This window comes from Aptenodytes patagonicus, chromosome Z (genome assembly GCF_965638725.1).
Source record: "Aptenodytes patagonicus chromosome Z, bAptPat1.pri.cur, whole genome shotgun sequence".
NCBI lineage: Eukaryota > Metazoa > Chordata > Aves > Sphenisciformes > Spheniscidae > Aptenodytes > Aptenodytes patagonicus.
Window position 1 is genome coordinate 10794782 of NC_134982.1, and position 20872 is coordinate 10815653.

Here is a 20872-nt window from a genome sequence, read left to right on the forward strand (position 1 = left end):
CTTTCTATCGCATACTAGAAAAAGGACACTGATCCATTGCACAAGATTACACTTTAAACCTCAGAAAGAATAACGGCCAGGGAGACTACACAGGGTTCAAGCTGGAACTGACGGATTTACTAGTTGCAAGGGGCTGCATCACTACGATGTCAATTTTATAGTGACAGATACAGAATTACCTCAGAGGGACCTTATATTCAAAATGGCACAAGACTTCACCAAAGATGCATGGTGTGTGTGAGTGTGAGGGGATAGCATAGACACATTTCTACAGACTGTCTGTGGAAAGTGACAGATAATTGATCCGCCCAGAAGCTGAAAGACAACTACTCCAGCCAAGGTCTTAGAATGTCTGGAAAAAAACAGGCACACCATTGTGACTGACTGACTCCCAGTCCTGCCGTTAGCCAGTTCCACTCTTAATCCCCTGCCCCACTGATCAAACCAGTGATGGGGTCTCCTCCTCCATTCTTATCAAGTTCAGTCTTCAGTTTCACAGCAAGGAAGATGTAACTCCAGAGAGGCCACATAGGCCCTAAAGCCCTGTTAGTAAGCTGAGGAATTTCCTTGAATGAAGGCTTACAGAATTAAAGGCACACGTTGTTCTCCTCTCTCACCCTGGCATTTTGCTCATGTTGTCTGACTCTTTACGGACCTGCCACTACCTACTGGCAGAGAGAGTATGCAGCTATATCAGTAGCAGAAATTGGTGTCTGAGTAGATATTAACATCAAGCTACAGATAACAAGCTCTTGGGAGCTATGGAAGAATCCCAAGAGGGAACTGTGGAGGTTTAATTCTTCAAAGAGTTCAGCGCTCCTTTTTAAACACCTTTCTTCACTCAAGAAGAGATTTCCAAACATGACTGACAGAACAACCGTAGTCAGAGCTTGTACAAAGGAGTGGAGAAGAAGAAACAGTGTGCCTGCAGAGACAGTGCCAACCAGAACGTGCTCCCGCATCCTGACAGGTCATCCTCTAGCTACAGAAGCCACATCCCTCACCATAGCCATTCGGGAGCCTGTGCTGGATCACTGCTGGACATTCAGCCCGGCCTGGGGTGGTAATAAAAATGCTCCTGTACCTCTGTACCAAAGGCCTGTTATGCGACAGAGAGGGAACAGGCCAGAACCCCAATGATGTGAAGTATTCAGTGAGGTAATCTTTAGACTACTGCTATAGATGACACTGCAGCACATCAAAACAGGCTGTATAACTAAAAGCAGCACTATCTGAAATAGTCCTATTTCAGAACCCATAGTACTGCGACATTACAAATCTCACGTACTGTAAGCATTTACAAAACATATAGCTGTGTAACCCCTGGGCTACATTACAATGAATATACACAGGGATGACATTTTCATTTTAGAAGCTTTTTCCTTCTAGAAAGATGAGTTTCTTGTGTATCTGTACTAGAGACCTAATGTTCTATTAACATACTATTTCTAAGCCCTACAGGTATAACCTTTCTTTTTGCTTCTTAGTTACTTTTGGTTTTCCATTTTTAGGTTTTTCCCCATTTTAGGGATGCATCAGACAAAACAAAGAGATCTTAACACACAGCACAACTTTCCTAGGATGATAGTCAATATTTTTCAAAAATAAAGAATGCAGATTTTATAAGCATGCTGAGCACTCAAACTGTCCACTGACTAAAATTATAGCTCATTTTTAAAAAACTAAGTATCCAGTAGATAATCTAATTTTTCCTTTTCTGTTTTTCTCTTCTAATGTTCAAACAAAGCTGTATAGAAATGCATCTTCTGTATCTTCAAAGTTTCTGGAAATTTTACACCTCCAGGAACAGTGTATATTTGGCATCTCAGCTAAAAAGCCAGCAGCATCACTGTAGGATGTGGCTAAGCAAAATCCTTAGGCTGGCTGTCGTCATCACAACTAGAGCTACCAGCCCGAGGTCCCACAGCCTGGCAAACAACTGCAAGGAAGCAGCCTGGCCACAATGCTTCAGAATGAGATATAAGAACCACCAGCCCAATTTCTCTGGAAAGAGCTCCCATTTTTCACGTGGGCTGAGAACTGGGAAACCGAAATTCTGCATTCCAACTGCCGCTTTCAGAAAGCGAGCCAAAGCCTCAGGAGTTTGTGTCAAAGCACCTCTGAAGCCACTGCACTTTGACAGGTGCTTATTCTTAGGAAAAGTTGTACTGGTTCCATGTGGGCAAAAGCACTTTTACTCTACTTCCATTTTTGTGCTAAGAACAGAAACTGCCTGTGTCAGTGTATGGGAGCAACGTGTGATCCAACACTGTCTTCTGCCAGTCTGCCATCATATGCCAGCCAGTGCTTGGTGTATGCTAGAGACACAGGCTCAGGAGGGTTTCATGTACCAGCAGAATTCAAATACAACCCCCTCTGCATTGTGCTCAGTACATTTCATTTTAACAAAAGTACTATGGATTTTGCAAGAGTTTAGCTAACAACACAAAACACAGACTTATAAATCACAGGGAGAGCATGTAGTGAGGCTCCAGTGCTGAAGAAAAGATGGGCCTACATATAATTACAGGCTCCCCCGTTCCTATTTCAAAGAGTATTTTAATTCTTTTTCTCTGCAGCATCCTCACTGTGCAAGTGTCCCTTCATGTCTCTCTCTCCTTTTAATATCTACCTCTGTAATGAGAATTATATGTTAGGAAACATATAATTTTTCTGACAAAAAAACTTAGAGAAAACAAACCAACACCAACCATCACAACAATGCACCACCACCAACAGTCTGGGAAAAATTGTCTAGTTGGAAGTTAACACATCAAATACCAACCCCATCAGCCAAGATAGCTACCTACTAAGTATAAGTGTCCCAGAAATAACAAATTTCAGGCCTCATCACACCATGCATCCCTGCAATGCTGGGAATTGACTTTATCTGAAACTAACCCACTACCCAGCAGCTAACGAAGAGAGCCCTTTTTGTGAGTGCAGAAGGATCGTGACAAGCCGAGTCGGAGATCAAACAGAAACTAAACTGTGGAAACTCTGTTCCGCTGAGCTTGCATCATGTTGATAGGGAAGACATGATACTAAGCATTAGGAGTAAACAAAACCCCTTGTAAATTAGTTTATATTAATTTGAAGAGGCAGGCATTTTGGGGATGGAAGCCACGAGCCACCAGTATCCAAGATAGGAAATGGGGACCAGAACAGACCATCCCATTTCCATGGACAGGCGCCACGTGAATGTGACCAAGTGCCGGTTACCAGCCTTTCTTCCCTTCAACAATGAATCGTACAGAATTGTGCCACAATATCAAAACACGCAGAGTAACGTGTCTCGCAAAGATGTGATACACTGGGCCTCATCCTATCCTACAATCTGCCAATGTTTAACCCGGGTCTGTATGCCATCTGTCCCACAGCAACTCCCTCTCATTAAGTCCTGCGCTCAGCCTTTCCTTGGGTCTGCATTAGTACACAGCAGCTCTCATAACACGTGTTTGTAGAGGTCAAGCAGAGTTAAGACAGCTTGCTTGACTCCATAATGCTTATCCAAACAGGCTGGAGAGAGGAGGAAATGATTGCCCACCTTAATTTCACATCACTGCATCCAATGCGAAGGGTAGGAGATCACATATGACAGAGCTGGTCAACAAGCAGCCTGCAGACCAAATGTTTCTCGGGTCTGCAACACAACCCCTATCCAACTTGTATTAGCAGAGAGAAACTTGCAGCAACCAGAGATCCTGGTGGGCTCTGTCAGAGCAAGCAGTACTCCACACAGCTCCAGTCTGTACGAGTTAGGTGCTGCCCTTAGCCTTGCAATGAGACACCAATGCAGCCCTTGGCTGGACAAGGCGGTCAAAGAGAGAAGGTTCCCCTGCCAGACACATTTGAGTTTTAAAGAAGTTACTTTCGCAAAAAGCCACAGATGTGTCAGGTCCTCTGTCCCTGCTCAGTAAATACAACACTGGTTATTGTCAGGATGTATACCCAATGGACACCAGACATTAGTGTACTATCACTGCTGACAGACAGCTGATCAATAGTGCCAGTATCAGTGACAGGTTTGGAGGCTGAGGGGCTCAGAAAGGCTTCACACTACATTCTAAGAATGGCCTCCCTTCACCATTTAACAGCCGTACCTATCTCTTAATTTTTAAGATTAGCAGATCAGCAGGCCTGTCTGTCAGATGGTTTCTAGGCAGATCACTGGCAGTTATCCTGGAGTTCAGCATAAAGATATCAAAAGCTAAGATGACACTTTATCTATGCAGATGAACAAGACATTCAAAAGTGTGCATGCTGGTCAACAACACAGAGTTTTTAATGATTTTGAGCAAAGCCTAGCTTCACAAACCTGACTTCAGGACACTTCTCACATGGCCAGGTACTGGCCAAACTCAGAGGGAACAGTGGTCTCCTAGGACACCCTCCAGCCTGAACAGGATGAAAAAACATTTCATATGGTATATGCACTTCAAATCAAGCAAGGGACCTTCTCTTCTCTATTTGCTTTCAGCAGGGGATCATGTTTCAAAACATTTTTTATAGCTTCAGTGGCAGTTCACAATGACTCTTAGGTCCCACCTGGAAAACAAACTTCTACCTCAGACCTTTGGATGTGGAAAAGACTGCCTGTCTCATCTCTCTGTGGAACTGAAAACTTTTACACTGGGAAGAAGAAACAAGAAATCCCAAGATGCTAAGGTTATTCTGTACTTTAAAGTATAGGATGGGAGGGAGAGGGAAGGGACAACTGGTAACTGTAATAGAACAAAGCAGTGGTACTAGGCAGAACCGTGTTACCCAAGCAAATCAGTATGATAAACCCCAGCCGGCCCCTGAACTGCAAGGATTCTCGCAAGCATCCAGTCCCTACTCGCAAGGTACAGACCAGGAGCTATAACGCAGAGGAAGCCACTGGAAATGCTGTACCCAGACTTGTTCTGTCCCACTTCTGAGCCCGATGCCAGCATCTCCAGGCACGTGGAAGAATCCTACACACCCGTCACAGCAACAGCCCCTCACATACACAAGGTTTCACTACGAGCTCCACTAGTTAAAAATCAACTGAAACCCTGAAGCACAGGTTCAGCGTATTCTTTTAATGCAAATGTTAAAGCCCTTTGTGAAAATTTCCTAATTCTTGGCTGCTAAAGAAGGGAAGGAAACCTGCTTCCTAAGCTTACTATCGCTGCCGCACAATATACCATCCTATCCTGAAAGAGCAGGATTGGACTGGACAACCTCTTTGGGTTCTGCTCACCCCATGTCCATGAAAATATGCATGCATGTGCCAATTCCACTCCTCCACTATTATCATGGGATTTCTAGAAAATACTCAGGAGTATTTTTTGTCTGCCAGCAAGTTTGGAAAAGTTGTTAATCTCACTACTATGCCCACTGCCCTCAACAACATCAATAAAGAGGGCCAGCCTTGCCACATCTGTTGCCTCTGTTTGATAAAAACACACGCAACAAGTAGGGCATGCAACAAGTCCACATCAGCTTGTATGGCCAGTTTTCTTCCCCACCACAAAGGTTAGAAGCTAAAGAACCAAACTACAACAAAAACCAAGCTAAAAATATTTTCGCAATTTGTCAACACTCCCACCATAAGAAAAGTGTTTTTCTTGCCACTGAAGGATAATTTGAGTTTGTAGACCTTCACAGAGCATCATTCTGTTCACAGGACAATTATTGTGTTCTCTTTACCAACACTAGCTGCAACAAGAAACCGAGGATTGGTACATCGACTCTAAAAAATGTACAGTTTGATATACTGGCAATCTCAGTAGTATCTTCAGTGTGAACATGAACCTGCCAATAACCTATCCTCACCTGCTGTCAAAAGGATCTGTGCAACTATTTCATTAAAGTTCTTTCCACCTCTCCAAACATTTCATATCCCTGTCTCACACAATCAGATGCTGAGATGGAATTTGCTTACTCTGGGTGCCAAAGGGAATCAACATCTTGACTGAGTCAGCCTGTTATCCAGCTTTCACTTGGTGCCAAGGTGAACTATATTTCAACAGGTCCCAGGTTACACATAACAACACATCTTCAAGCAGCGAGTGAGGCAGACAGGATTAAGGGGAGAGGAATACACAAGGGAACCTCTCCCAGATGGGAAACAGAAATGGACAAACACATTCAAGTGTTCTGCAGCATGCAGCTGCAGCACAACACATACACAAGCAAGCCTGTAGCATCAAAGCAAAGCAGCTACATGCTCATAAGGAGCCTTGGACTACTTGGTGATGATCTAGCATCTCCCATGGTTGCCAGCCAGCTGGCCTTCCTTCATAAGTGTCATTTCAGAAGCTACCAAAAGCCCAGGACCACTTTACCTGCCCATCTGTGCAACCGCAAAGTCCCACAAGCTTGCATACTTCCTCCTCTGCAAAGATTCCCCAGGGTCCCATATAGTAGTGTAACCATTATGTCAACCTCTTCAGAGCCCATTAATTGAGTATAATTGTGTCTATGAAGTGAAAAAACATCCTGAAATGAAAAACACATGCTGGGGGGGGGAAGAACCAAAAACAACCAAACCCTCACAGATTACTTTTTTTATGTAAAAAATCTTATGTGAAACTAATTTGACAGAGATGTTTCTTTGCAAACCACCTGGACTTTTCACACGATGAACATCTAACAACAGATTTGCACTGAGAGCGACGGCTATAAAATCAGCCACGGAGAACGTCCTGCAGCTTCACGGCACAGCTCACAGCAGACTCGCGTATTTCACGCCCATGCCATGCAGCTATCCCGTCCCTGGGGAGCACCGCTCCCCGCAGCTCCCAGACCAGACTGCCCACAAACACTGCCCAATTCTCCCCCCAGATCTCACGTATCTTGTAAAAGTCAACTAAAACCCCACCAGTTCTCTGCGCCTCCAGCTTCTCAGGTGCTCTGGCTGCCCGCCCTTCCCCGGCCGGGCTCCCCGGTCTCACCGCCGCTTCCCGCCCCCGCGCCCAGCGCTGGAGCCCACCGGCCGAGGCGGCGGGAAACACCCGCCCCATGCGCCAGCGCCACGCCGGGATGCTCCGGGCCGCCGCTGCGTTTGGAGAAGCGACGTTTCCACCGAGGCAGGAGCGGAGCCGCTGCCGCCCGCCCGCCCCCGCCCTCCCCGCGGGCGGCTTCTGCCGTTGCTACCGGCGGCGCCCGAGGAGATGCCGGGGGAGGAGGCGGAGAAGAGGGACAGGACGGGAGGCCCGGGCGGGCAGCCGTGACCACGGACGCCCCGAGATGACACAGCAGCCGCCGCCGGGCACGGCCCCAGGGCCCGGCGGCGGCGGGGGCGCCGAGGGGACGGCCGTTACATAACGGCCGCGGCGCGCAGGCCCGACCTCAGCACCGCCGCCCCCGCAGCACCGACAACCGTCCCCCCCTCTCCGCCCCCGGACCCCCGGTGAGGCGGCGGCTCCCGGGGACAGCGCGGCCCCGCCCGCCCGCCCCTCACCAGCGGCTGCATCTCGGCGCGCACGGCGGGCACCTGGAACCGGTCTATCTCCTCCATCATGGTGGCGGCGGGGCTGGGGCGCAGCAGGCGGGAGAGAAGAAGGGCGGGCGGGCGCGGGGAGGCTCCTCAGGCGCCGAAGGACGACGACGACGCCCGCCGCGGCTGCTGCCTCATCGCCGCCGCCGCTCGCCGCCGAGGTGACTCAGCCGCGCCGCTTCCGGGTCCGGCGGCCGCCACCGCCCCGCCCCTCATTTGCATATTCAGGACGGGGGCGGTGCCACTGTCAATAATTCCAGGGGCCCGGATGCTCGGTTTCCCACCGCCCCCGCCCCGCCGCCGCTGGGACGTACCATTCCCTTCCTCGGGGGGAGCGGGGGCACTTCGGCGGGCGGGGGGGGGGGAATAGCCAGGGCCGACGGCGTTCTGCGGCCGGATTGGCCGCGCGCCGCTTCCGGCGCGTTGCCATGGTTGCCGCTATCAACTTCCGGCCGCCGGTTGACCGGGAGGGCGCGGGGCTGGCGTGAGGAGCGGCCGGTGGCGGAGAGCCGCTGCGGCAGCCGCCATGCCAGCCAAGGCGGGCGACAGGCACCGACAGGTAAGGGCCTGTCCCGGGCGGACATCGTAGCGGGGCGGCGCAGCTCTCCCGTGTGACAGCGCCGTGGTGACGTCACCAATGGTGGCGTGACGCCAGCCCCCCCGAATGGCGTCACTGCAGTGCCTCGTGCAGTGGGAGATGGCGGTTCACACGAGGGAACGTTGCTCTGCAGCCCTGCTCTGGCTTTGCCTCCCTCAGCTCCTGCTCTGAGTGGGTGCCACAGTGTCACTGATGCAACACCAGGCCTGTGATGACATCACCATTCCCAGAGCCACCACACGTTACACCACCATGCGTAGCCCAGCTCGTTTCCCTCTAGGGTGCCCTGCAGAGCTGTAACCCTGCAGGGTGGGGTGAGACACCGAAGCCCCTCCTGGCACTGCTTGCTGCGTGGTTACAGCATACTGCATCACTCTGTCCCTGCACTGAGGTGTGTCGTCACCCTGCCAAGTGACACCCTGCATGTTCTGTGGCATTTCTACGCACCCTATTCAGGCAAACTAGCATATCCCAGAGCCGCAGCACCCCACACTGTGTCACTTTGCTGTTGCAACCCTGTGAGACTACGAAGTCCTCAGACATCATTGTCAGGCCATTTCATCACTGTTACAGCATGTGACACTTCCCTTCCAGGGCAGGTTTTAATGCACTTGAGGTGTCCCCAGCCTGCCAGAGAAACTTTCAGAGACACTGAGCAGACAGGTTGAAAACCCTATTTTTAAAAAGCTTTAAAAAATTCTTTCAATTATACCTCACTGTAACTTTTATCACTTTCTTTCTGTTTCGCTATTTGGTCTTCTCTCAGTTCAGACAATGAAGTCAGGTCATCTGCTAACCTTCGCAGCCCTAACCCTACTCTGGGAGCAGTGGTGTGCGTGGATGTGTCTGTGAATCCTCACTGCCTGCCTTCGGGCTCTGTGTGGTGCATGTCTGTGTGCATCCCCGCACAAGATGAAGGGCTCAGACAGATTAATTCCTGGTTCTTGTCCACTGCGGGACTATCAAAGTGTTTGATTTAAAAGGAGCTCTTTCAACAAGGGAACAGCAACCCTTGCTGATCATCTGATCCCCATCTAGGTACCCAAGGGTGTTTCATCTCGTCTGTGGTTTATCCACACCACAGCTGTATAGACTCTGTACAGACCTATGCAACTTCGGAAGCCTGAGCTAATAAACCCCGCTAAGTGTGAGCTGATTTTGCAGAGCCCGATCACATCTCCGGGCTCCTGCAACCAAGGGTTGGAGCCTGAAATCCAGAATCATAGAATCATTTAGGTTGGAAAAGACCTTTAAGGTCATCAAGTCCAACCGTTAACCTAGCACTGCCAAGACCACCACTAAACCATGTCCCTAAGCACCACATCTACATGTCTTTTAAATATCTCCAGGCATGGTGACTCCACCACTGCCCTGGGCAGCCTGTTCCAATGCTTGACAACCCCTTCGGTGAAGAAATTTTTCCTCATGTCCAATCTAAACCTCCCCTGGTGCAACGTGAGGCCATTTCCTCTTGTCCTATCACTTGTTACTTGGGAGAAGTACTGAAATGGTTCCTCATAGCCCCTGAAGTCTCTGGGAACCATCTGGGTGTTTCTGCACATGCGGTAGGAGGGCTTGTGGGCTTTAGAGTAGGCAAGAGTAAGAGAGAGGATCACCGTGACAATCCTAATTTTCTAAGAATTACTAGTAATTATCAAGTTACAAAGGGCTTTATAAAGTTTGCAAAGGGCACAAATTTAGAACCAAAACCCACATCCAGTCCTAGATAATGAAGATGTTTATGCTAAAATTGTAAAACCCATTAATAATAATAATGATACCAACTAAACCTGGGATGAAATGCTTGCTCTGAATTTCCATTTCTTTTATTTTTAGAATTTCCACATAAATATTTTCAATCATTTTCAGTAGCCATTATCTCAAATATTCTGAAACAGAGAGGCTCTGATTCACGTTATTTGAAAAAATTAACTTAATTAATGTGCTGTAAAGACGTTCATTTCATTTTAAAGCCCTTGAAACATCATAAACTGTTTGAACTCTTGGGATTTTTGGCTTTTCATATAACTTTCATTACAATAACTTAAAAGACAATAATTTTAACTTGTCCTGTATTGCCTTTCCTATATTTGCCTTCAGCTTGTTAAATTTGATTGCTGTTTCATGTCTCTTTATCTACGAGAATATTCTAGTGGAAGAATTGTGTGGCTCTGGAGTCTGGAGGCTTTTGCCTCATTTTCCCTGACTCAAAACATAGCTCATATCTCAGTGGCTTTGGGAGTCCGAGGAGTGGGTGGCTGTGCCTCTGCACTACTTACTGCCCAATCAGGGCCTGATGATTGGTATTTACTGAGTCCTGATGGCCACTATAAAATAGATTGGTGAGTCAAGGTCTAGATCCCAGTTCTTGACAAGAAAATCAACTTTGAAAATAAATGAGTAAGCTCATGCAATTCTCGCTCACACACATTCCTCCTCTGCCAGTGTTTGTAGTGAGGCAGGAAACAAGCCTGCTACTTGCTGGTGAGGCTGTTTTTTCTGCTGAGCATCGTTTCTGTAGGCTTTCCGTCCTTGTCCCTTTCATTGCTAATTCTCCTCTAGCACTATGCTCTTTTCACCTGTCCCTGTGCTTTTCATTCCTCTATTTCCTATATATTGCTTTGTTCTGCTCTGCCTCCTAGGTTTTTCATTGCTGACTGCTTTTCCTTTGAAAATTTTCTTCCTGAGATTGTTCTCAAAGTTGAGATAGTTACCTGAACACTATCTGGTCCTTCCCTTTTACTGCGTGTCACTTCCAGCCCCTCCTCTGCTTTTATGGCTGTGTGTTCTTCAAGTGCTTTGTGACCAATTCTTCTTTTTTTTCTTCTTTTCCCTTACAGGTGGTGGTTGCCTGCCCTTCTTCTGTGCCTGTCTTGTATCTGCCTTCTCCTCTGACTTAAGTTTCTTGCTTTATGTTGTGGTTTAACCTCAGCCGGTGACTAAGCACCACACAGCCGCTCACTCACTCCCCCCCAGTGGGATGGGGGAGAGAATCGGAAGGGTAAAAGTGAGAAAACTCATGGGTTGAGATAAAGACAGTTTAATAGGTAAAGCAAAAGCCGCACACTCAAGCAAAGCAAAGCAAGGAATTCATTCACTCCTTCCCATGGGCAGGCAGGTGTTCAGCCATCTCCAGGAAAGCAGGGCTCCATCATGCGTAATGGTTACTTGGGAAGACAAGCGCCATCACTCCGAATGTGTCCCCCCCTTCCTTCTTCTTCCCCCAGCTTTATATGCTGAGCATGATGTCACATGGTATGGAATATCCCTTTGGCCAGTTTGGGTCAGCTGTCCCCCCCTGTGCCCCCTCCCAGCCTGCCCGTGCATCTGCGGCCCTCCCAGTCAGCAGAGCATGGGAAGCTGAAAAGTCCTTGACTAGTGTAAGCACGACTTAGCAACAACTAAAACATTGGTGTGTTATCAACATTGTTCTCATCCTAAATCCAAAACACAGCACTGTGCCAGCTACTAGGAAGGAAATTAACTCTGTCCCTGCTGAAACCAGGACACTTTATTTCACTCTTCTTTTTTTTACCCGGGTGACTTCAGCATCCACTTCAATCTCCAGCCTGATGTCTTTTTCCTTTTCTTTGAAAGAAATCTCCCACGTTCCTGGGTGAAAATATGTCAAAAGCTGGTTGGCCATCAGAGATAAAGGCTGTGGCTTTCCAGGTGAATAATTTGGCTTGGTCTGAGCCTTAATTAGAAGCATCTTTAGGTTCTTGTATGTTTGTGTACATTAATAAGAAACGTGTTTCAGTGTTCAAAGTCTGATAAAATAATTGGGTGTGTCTGGGTCTTCGTGTTCCTGATGCAGCTTTGTAAATAATAAGACTTATGTATGCTCTGTACTTCAATAACATCCTTCCTTTTAGGTCTGAAATGTGTTACGCACAATTGAGCTTCACAGCATTTTGGGAAGATGTAGAATTATGGAAAGGCATAAGCCAATGTCCCTGCATCAGATTGAAAGGAATGGAAGAATTAGATTCTCAGCCCTCCTGAAATTGAGTATGACAAACAGGACACTCAGAAGTAGAGTATTCTTTAAAAACACTGACCTGTGTGGCATGTGCACAGACATGCAGAAAGTTGTTGATAGGACAGGGAACAGCAGCCTGTTAGCCTGGTGTCAGTCCCATGCATGGTCCTGGCTGGTGAGAGAAAGTGGCCAACAAGTTTGAGATTGTTATTTTAAATATGGTTATCAGGTATGCTGTTGATTTCCATGTCTTTGCTTTGTGGCTCAAGGAAAAGCCTTGTGTGAGCAGTGGAGAGCACCCTGTGCTGCTGTCATACCCCTGTGGCTGAACCCACCCCAAGGAGTAGCAAGAATTGGTTATGGTTTCTTAACTGACATTGCATACACTTCTTTGCATTTACAGTGTGCAAAAACAGACTGGCTGGTCTTATCAATTAGGGGCAACCCCACTGCCAGCAACAGGTCACTTACGCAGTGTTAAGAAAGCATCTGAATTTGGACAGTGAGGCATTTCTCATTACACTTGACTTCTGATCTTGCACCCACTGACATGTAAGCAGCTTCTTTGCTGTTCAGCAAGTTGTCAAAGAGAAACAAAGAGACCCCCTCCCCAAACACAGTCAACAATCAGACACATTTTACTTTTTTTGCCAGCAAAGGTTTTTAAGGGGCTTACTGGCTCTTAAACATGCACTAAACCATCCATGGAATATAAAATAAACACTCAGTTTAGTGTTTCTCAGAAAACAGATTATAAAATGTATTGGCAAATAGCTCTTAAATTGTCATCCCCAGCGTGTGTAAATGGATGTCTGCTGCAGGGCAGGCTAGAAGTCACTGCTTCCTTTGGCTTTGTTTCCATTCTGTGCTTCTCTGCTCCTTGTGCCGAGCGGTGGTTTACTATGGAGATTGCTAATATTCAAAACAAAAATAAAAAGCTAGCAGGAAATTATTAAATGGTTTTACAGAAATGCCAAGCTTAGGTCTTATAACTCTCCCTCTTCCCCTTAGAATCCTACAAGCAGCTGTGTTCTTCCCTTTTTTTCCGATTATGTGTTAACCACTGTGCTGTGCTCCAGAGGAAGTGGGAATGGTAATTTCTTTGCTCAGGAAGATGAAGTAAACTTAGCAGGAGCGTTCTGTGATTGCTCAACCGTGTAGTCTGATTGTCTTATGGTGACAGCTAGCATGGGGAGCAGAAAGGCTGTAGGAATGTCTCTTTAACGATCTGAAAAAAAATATAGTCTGGGCTTGTCATTGCCCTGATGAGTGTTTCATTAATACATAATCAATTTTCAGCCCTTGGAAAATTTGCTTAATATGAACTGACAGTTCAGCTTTGCAAACTAATCAACCTGCATCATCCCTGCCTCTGAGTTTTCTGGTATTTTAGGCTGGATCTGCAAATCCAGATCTGCTCAGCCCACCTTGTGCTTTAAGCATAGGGAGAAATTTCACATTACTCAAGGAGTTATTGTATAGTAGTGTGTCTGGCTCCTCACCTTGCAGTGACTAGTTGCAAGAGCTAGTTTAATCTGACAGTATAGGAGAAGGATGTACCACCCAGCAAAGGCTATGGTGAGAAACCTCATCCGGGATGACAGGACAGCACGCGTGGTAGCATCATTGCATCTCCTACTTGATTAGTCAGGGCAGGCCTTGGATCTGAACGTGAGGGATGGACACATTTTTTCCTGAAGGATTTCTGTGGTCACAAATTCAGGATTTAACCCAGTTCTTAAATGAACACTTGCTCTTGAGAGTACATCTCTGCTTCCTAGGACACCAAGATGATTTATTTACCATCAGCATTGCCACTGAAAAGTCAGAGGTTTTCTGCAGCAGGACGGAATAGTTGAAAAGTAGGGCCGTAGAAAATAGCTGTTAAAAAAGAACCAGACATGATTGTTCCAGGACTTTGAAAAAGCTTTAGAGCTTTTGCTATTCAGTCAAGAAGGCAGGTACTGATAGTCCTGTCTATTTTGTATAAATTCGGTTAATGAGTCTCAGATCAGCAATTAGTGGCTGTCACATTGCCAACAAAAAGAGAGAGTAATAATGACTGTGGATAGAGTAAGCAAGAAAGACAAGACTTGAATGGATGGTTGAGTATGATTCTTTATTTTCCTCATTTCAGGCCACGCTGGAAGCACATTACTCAGGTGTTGAGGGCAAAACTTCCACCAGACATTGCATCTCTTTGATGCTTGCCCTCCCATTACATGTTTCTGGGATGCAGAAATAGGATAGCTCTTCCTAAATGCCAGCCTGGTAGTGCCTTTTTCATTTACAGCGATGTCCTTTGGAAAGTTGCCAGTAGCTTCTTCTTATTTTAATTTTCCTGTTTTATACCTAAAAAAAAAATGTTTAGAGGAATTTCATTTGGAGACAACCCAAACATCCTACCGAAAAATACAATTAGCAATGCTTGTTGGATAGGTCAGCAACAGGAAAACTTCCTGCGGAAGGACTTGATTTTGCAGCTCTTTGCATCTCCTGATGACTTGTCTGCATTAGAGGGAGCTGTGGCAAGGGAAAGGAGAATTAAATGTCATTTAAAGCATCACTTTTCAGCTGTTTCCTCTCTTCATCTGTATAATCCTGCTCGATTACTGTATCTTTGCAATAGTCAATAGCCAATTTGTCTTGTAGCATAGTCAATGTCTGGGCCAGGGAGGAATTTCTAGGTGCTGCTGTCATAAACACATCCTGGAAGAAAGGTCCAGAAGAGAACAGTCACTTGAGTTTTCTATATCCTTAATTTAAGTATTATGACTGTTACGGGCTTCTAATGTCTTTTCACTGTGGGGACTCCGATAATCTGTTCATTTATTCAATGTAAGACCGTCATCAGAGTAAAACATGTTTAGCATGTATAAATTCTCACTCTGGCATTTTTCGCTGTAGCAGTGGAGCACCTCCCAGGGTGGTCAGAGTTATGATGGTGACCTGGAGGTCAGAAACTCCTTATAACTCTTTAATGCCTCCTACGCCTTCCTTAGTTCCCTAGCAACAATGTCTCTTTTTTCCTAATATAAATTCCTCATAATTATTCACACTCCTCTTCTTGTTAATTATTATTATTATTAAAGGCAGGGATAGTAGCACCATTTTTTAGGAAGATTTAGGAAAACTGTTGATTCTTTCTGTAGCAAGACCATCTTCAGTTTATATAGAATTCGCTAAAATGTGACTGTTTGGATTGAAATGTTCTTTGCTGGGTGTCTGACTTAGGCTATGCATTGGAAAAAAAAAAAAGACTCTAGATGCTGAACAACATAAACCAAAATACTAGTAGCAACTTATTGTCTGAACTCCGTCCATGCTTGTAAGCCTGGGAGAGCTTAAAGTGAGGCAGGGAACCTACAAAAAACAAAGTGTGTCATTATAGAACTAAGCTGTGTATCATAATGCCTGTGCCTAATGGGATGAACTGAAGGTTGCCCCAGCAACCTTAATTCTCGCATTTTCTAACTTCTGAATGCTTCTGTTTGAGATGCTAATAATAGTCCGTTAACTTGTAATTTTTTTTGCCGTAGCTAAGTATGTAACAGCAAAATTGTGCTTGAATTTTAGAGACGCGTATGAGGGCCGGTTTTGTCATGAGCATCTTGCTAGTGAATGTACAATCATTAAGCTGATTCGCAGTTATAGTTTTTTATTTGTACTGCGGATGCATTTGTGACCTCTTCCCTGTTGTACAAACACTGTGTGATGTGGAACAAGGAAATAGCTGTCAGAGCAAAAAGATTACATCTTAAATAATAGTTTATAGATAACACATTGATACAGTAAAAAGAAGAATGAGGAAGCAATGGCCATCATTCTGAGCCATGGCGGCAGGACACCCAACTACCTGGGTGCTACTGAGGACTCTTTACAGCTAATGTGGCAGAGAGGAGTTTTAAGGAAAGGTATGAGTAAGGACAGTGTGCTGGCTTCGGAAAGATTTACAGGGAGCAGGAGCTTGCAAAAGAAATAGCAAAAGGACAAATCACAGATACACCAATAATAATGAATGTCAGGACTGCCTTTTTCAGCAAGTGGTGCAGCAGTAGACTTTGTGCTATTATGTGAATTAGGAGGCAATGTAAAAGGTTGTGTATTCTTGACTGACCCATGTTTGCTCCCCACCTTGCTTCTTGTAATAGTTTTAAACAGATCTACTAGTTTTGATGAGTGTTGCCTAGTGCTAATGTTACCAAAATATCTCATCTCATCTCATCTCGTCTCATCTCGTCCCGTCTCGTCATCTCGTCTCTTCCTGTTTGTGTCACCTTCCAACTGGATTCCAACAGTTTTAGGTACTTTGGGATGAATCTTCTGTCACCTCAGGCACTTTGCTAGCATAGGCTGCTATAGCGCATCCCCACAGGAATGACACTTGCATCCCGAAGGCTGCTGTCTGCTTTTTAGACTGACTTCTGTAGAGTATCGGGTCAAGTAGAGTTGCAGTCTTTACCTTCACTGGCCAGAGTCCAGGATATCGAACAAATAAGATATTCAACCTTTGTTGTTCTTGAAGTAGGTCTCTGTGCTGTGAGGGATGGTTTGTCTAGGCAGGAGATGAGAGTTTTGCTGAAGGACCCTGGAAAGAGCTAAGGACCAACACCTTCCTAGTCCCTCCTACCACCTGCCAGACAAACCTGCGCTCATCTGCTCCAGGTATGGCTGTCCTGTCTTTGCGGAGCACATATGGACAAAAGCCCAGGGCCTACACCAGTCAGTGTGTGCTGGCTCCCATCTTCCCTTTTCAGGTTTTAGCACACTTTTGGAGTGGGTTAACTGTGTCCATACTATGCAGCACTTGACCAAGGATCTGTGTGATAGCCAAATAGCCCTAAGGCATAATTGTTTGGGTTGGAGGGGGCAGTTGGAGTTTTTTTAGTTCAAAATACCAGAGATAATAACTACAATTTTATAACTGTCCTGCCAGTCATGTTCTTGCTCCCTGCTGTGGGGAACTACTTCACTTAGTGCCCGGGGAGCCCCGAAGCAAGCTGCCACAGTCAGGGAGCGGGGTCTGGCAGTAAAGTAGGAATGAGTCAAAAGGAGAAGGGTGGTAAATCCCACCAACTGATGCAATGAGACCCCTCCCTTGAACACCCTCTCCTAGTTGTACACAACTGGATGTGGCTACCCTTTGATAAAGGGTAAAAACATGCATGGGATCAAAGTTAGGAGTTTCAGAGCGTGGTTCTTTTTTTAAATAGTCTGTAAACTTTGTTACACTCAAAATCTCGTTTACAGGCAAAAAGAAGGCACATCTTATATATATAAAACTAAGAATTTAATGTTAGTGTGACTGAAATCTTAGTCTAAACTTTATCATCAGTCCAGATGTAATTACTACAGAAAATAAGAAGTACTTCTGTGAAAAAAAATCAATAATAATAATAATAATAATAATAATAATAATAATGCAGTTAAAATTGTTGCATACAAGCTTCTTAGTTCCTATCCCTTTTCTGGTATTGTTCTCACCCTTCTTCTGGTCCTCTGGTTCCCAAGGTTGATGGTTTCATTTTGCTGTCATTGGTGGTGTTGGTGGGGATGTTATGGCAAGTTGTCAGCATCTGAGGTCCTTCACTGGTAAGGATAAGATGTCTATGTTGATGGTTTGTTCTTCACTCTAGGACCCACTTGGAGTTTCTTTTATATGTTAGCTAACACACTTTCACACCTTTCTCTTTCTTCCTTGGTCTGGTGTTCCACATTACACCTGATGTTACTGTATATGATGCTTTTTAAGTGTGCTAGGTACTATTATTTTGTTTTCTTTGTTACCCCTAAACCCAGCTTTGTCCAGTTCCCCTGCCTGCAGGTCTGCATTTCTCTAACTGGCCAGTGGTGAGATGCTTACAGCTGTGGGTTCTCTGATGTCAAGCCTGTGCCCCATCTCTCATCATCCCCTGCCTGTACTCCTCTATGCCACATCCCAGGTTTCCTCAGGGTCTCTGTATCATATCAGGCCTGTACTATATCATTAAGTTACAGTCGTAAAACCATGATGGTACAGTACAAAGACAAAAGAAATAAAGCAAATTAGCCAAAGGCCCCTGGTTGATTAGCAAAATTGCTCACTCTCTACCCTACAAACCCTTTATGGTGTAGGGAGCAGGGCAGGGTTTGTGCTGCTTCCTTCCAGTGCACTCCAACTCTAGCTTTTTCTTCAGTGTCACTTTTGGATTTTAATACAGTTGCAGATATTTATTCACAGGTGGCTCTTTCGGATTATGTTAATTGATATGCGTGCAACTGCCAAAACCAATTACCCTTAGATTGCCTTGTCAATGCCTTTGCTGCTGGATAAATGCTTTTATAGACTCACTTACAAAGGGTAATAGTGAGTAGGCTTTGTTTCATGTTTAAAATTAAGAGTTTGATTTTGATTTGGATCTGAATATAATTCTGCTCTGAAAATCTGTTTTAAATTTTGTTGCATAAATCACATCTAATTCACATGTAGCATGGTCCTTGTAGAATAGGGTGCTCTGTTGCCCATTGCCAAGCAGTCGAAGCGGGGAGACAGGCCAGCTGTGTAATCCAGTGGTCTCAGTAGTGGTTGTGATGCTGGGGTTCCTAAGCTCTCTGCTCTGCTCTGCTACCAGCCCACTGTGGGATTATAAAGGAAATGTCATAACTCTGTATTATCTCCACTTGAGTCATAACAATTTGTATTTCAAAGTGAGGCACATTTTCTAAGCATAGAAATGTATCAGTCTGCTCTGTTTTCATCACTTTTAATATGTATCTTCTGGAATGAAAATAATCCCTGAAACCTTGTTAGTAACAGCAGTTTTATGTGGCTTAGCTTGTACAAAGGGAAACAACACTGAAAGTTGCAGCCTCACATGTCTGCTACAGTTTGTTCTCCTCCAGAAATATTTCTTTTCTGAATTCTTATTGTCACATCTTAACAAGTAATGGGGCTTTAGAAACAAAAACTGGGGATACTGGGTCAAAGTTTATGGCTGCTTAATTTTTTAATACATAGGAAGCAGATGGTAGAAGTGAATATTTAATTTTTGTAAGGAAGGGGAATCATGAGAGGAGTCTAGGAATCTCTGTAGAGACTCGTGCTCCTTAAGGTGTTCATAAGAGATATGGAAAAGGGGATGAACAACAGATAGTGTGATAAAGCTGGGCTTTGCAGTTGAAGAACTAGGAAAACCAGATGAAAACAGCAAGTGGCAAACTTAAAGAGCAAGCAGCAGTTCTTTGCATTAGCATATAGTTGTACCATGGGAGTCCTTGCTGTGGAAGTTGTGCCTGCTAAAAATGCGTATGGATTCCAAAATGACTGAATAAATTTGTGGAGAGAAAGATTCACTGATACGAGATAAAAAGGACAACATTTCTGGTTCAAGTTCCTGTGGGAAGCTGAGAGGGCATCCTGGAGAAAGCTCCATAGATACCTGCTTTTGAATACTGTTGGAGAGAGATATTTAGCTAGGTAGACCTTTGATCTGAGCTGAAAGGCGCACTTTAATGTTCTTCTAAAGAAAGTCAATAAACCCATGGGAGCTTTCTTCTCCACCCTTTTGTTTTCCTTCCCTCTTCTCCTTTAGTATCCCCTTCTTTCCTGTCACAAAGTCAAACACTTTTTCCAAGTAACTCCTCTGCTTTTTCCCATCCATCCCATCCAATGTTATCTGGGATCCATCCTAAAACTGTTCTTGCCAAGGTTTCTAATGTTGTCTCCTTTGTTTGATTTATCAGCTCTCTCTACCTCTGCGTTCTGGGTTCTTGGTCCTGTCTGGCCCTCAGCATCTTCTCAAAAGGATCCTCTTCATTTCCTCTCCCACTTTCTGTAAATTTTTCAGAAAGCTTTGTCACTGGTGCCCTTCTGTTATTCCTTAACCTCTGGGTAATATCCCTTAGAAATACTCTATAAGGCTCCCTGTAAACAACTGATTAGTGTTTTTCAGCACTCGTGGCTTTGTAGGTGTGGATCTGCTGTCTCCGGGCTCACTGTGACATGCAAGCATTTGAGGCAAGAGCAGCCTTTCTGTGTGTTTGATTAAGGCACTAGAACCCTGTGTGTGTGACATTTAGGTGTATCACAGATAGGCAGTAACAAGGATAGAGCCTAGCATTTCTTCATGCTGATAAACTGCTGTCTTGTATTAGAATCATAGAATCATAGAATCATTTATGCTGGAAAAGACCCTTAAGATCATTGAGTCCAACTGTTAACCTAGCACTGACAAGTCCACCACTAAACCATGTCCCTAAGCACCACATCTACACGTCTTAAATACCTCCAGGGATGGTGACTCAACCACCATTATGAAAGTGACTGCCTTACATTGAAGTGATTTATAGACAAAATACTGGTATACTTGGCTTTTGAAACATACCATTGCAGCAAACATTAGTAAGCACATTAAACTTTTATTCTGCTTTGGTTAAATTAGGAAACAAGGTGCTTTGAAGGTTTACATTGGGTATTTTCTCATTTCAGGGCCAAAGTGGACCTTCAGGAGGAAAGGCAGTACCAAGGGCTGCTAAAGCTGTATCTAAAAAACGGGTAAGATCCAGAAATCCACGAATCTTAAAAAATGTTTTTCCCTTCTTTATCTACGATATGCAAACTAGATTCAGTCTGAATGTTCAGTTGGAATTGGTAACATTCCAATTGATTTAGCAGTAAGGGGTTGCTCTAGATTTCCACTGAGAAGGGAATTACACTACCAAGTTAGAATAAAAACGCAGCTAAAACAAAGGCACAATTTAAGTAAACTGCAAGATGAAAAGATTAAAATAAAACATTTGGGATGTAAATTCCAAAATATAGGCTGACATAGACTGTGAGAAAACT

At 44.9% G+C, this 20872-nt stretch overlaps 2 protein-coding genes across 5 annotated transcripts in view; one reads left to right on the forward strand and one right to left on the reverse strand.

Annotated features, from left to right (window-relative positions):
* Window positions 1–7607, reverse strand: part of FAM219A (family with sequence similarity 219 member A) — a 107040-nt gene extending 99433 nt beyond the window's left edge. For 2 of the 3 annotated variants that reach the window (XM_076363315.1, XM_076363314.1), the window contains exon 1: window positions 7433–7607. In XM_076363315.1, the coding sequence (XP_076219430.1) occupies window positions 7433–7492 (60 nt within the window). In that variant the 5' untranslated portion in view covers window positions 7493–7607. The remainder of the gene's footprint in view (window positions 1–7432) is intronic. The other variant, XM_076363316.1, reaches the window with a different exon arrangement.
* A 384-nt stretch (window positions 7608–7991) lies between these two features.
* DNAI1 (dynein axonemal intermediate chain 1) overlaps window positions 7992–20872 on the forward strand; it is a 155456-nt gene continuing 142575 nt past the window's right edge. For both annotated transcript variants that reach the window (XM_076362128.1, XM_076362129.1), the window contains exons 1-2: window positions 7992–8027; window positions 20516–20581. In XM_076362128.1, coding sequence (XP_076218243.1) covers window positions 7995–8027; window positions 20516–20581 — 99 coding nt within the window. In that variant the 5' untranslated portion in view covers window positions 7992–7994. The remainder of the gene's footprint in view (window positions 8028–20515; window positions 20582–20872) is intronic.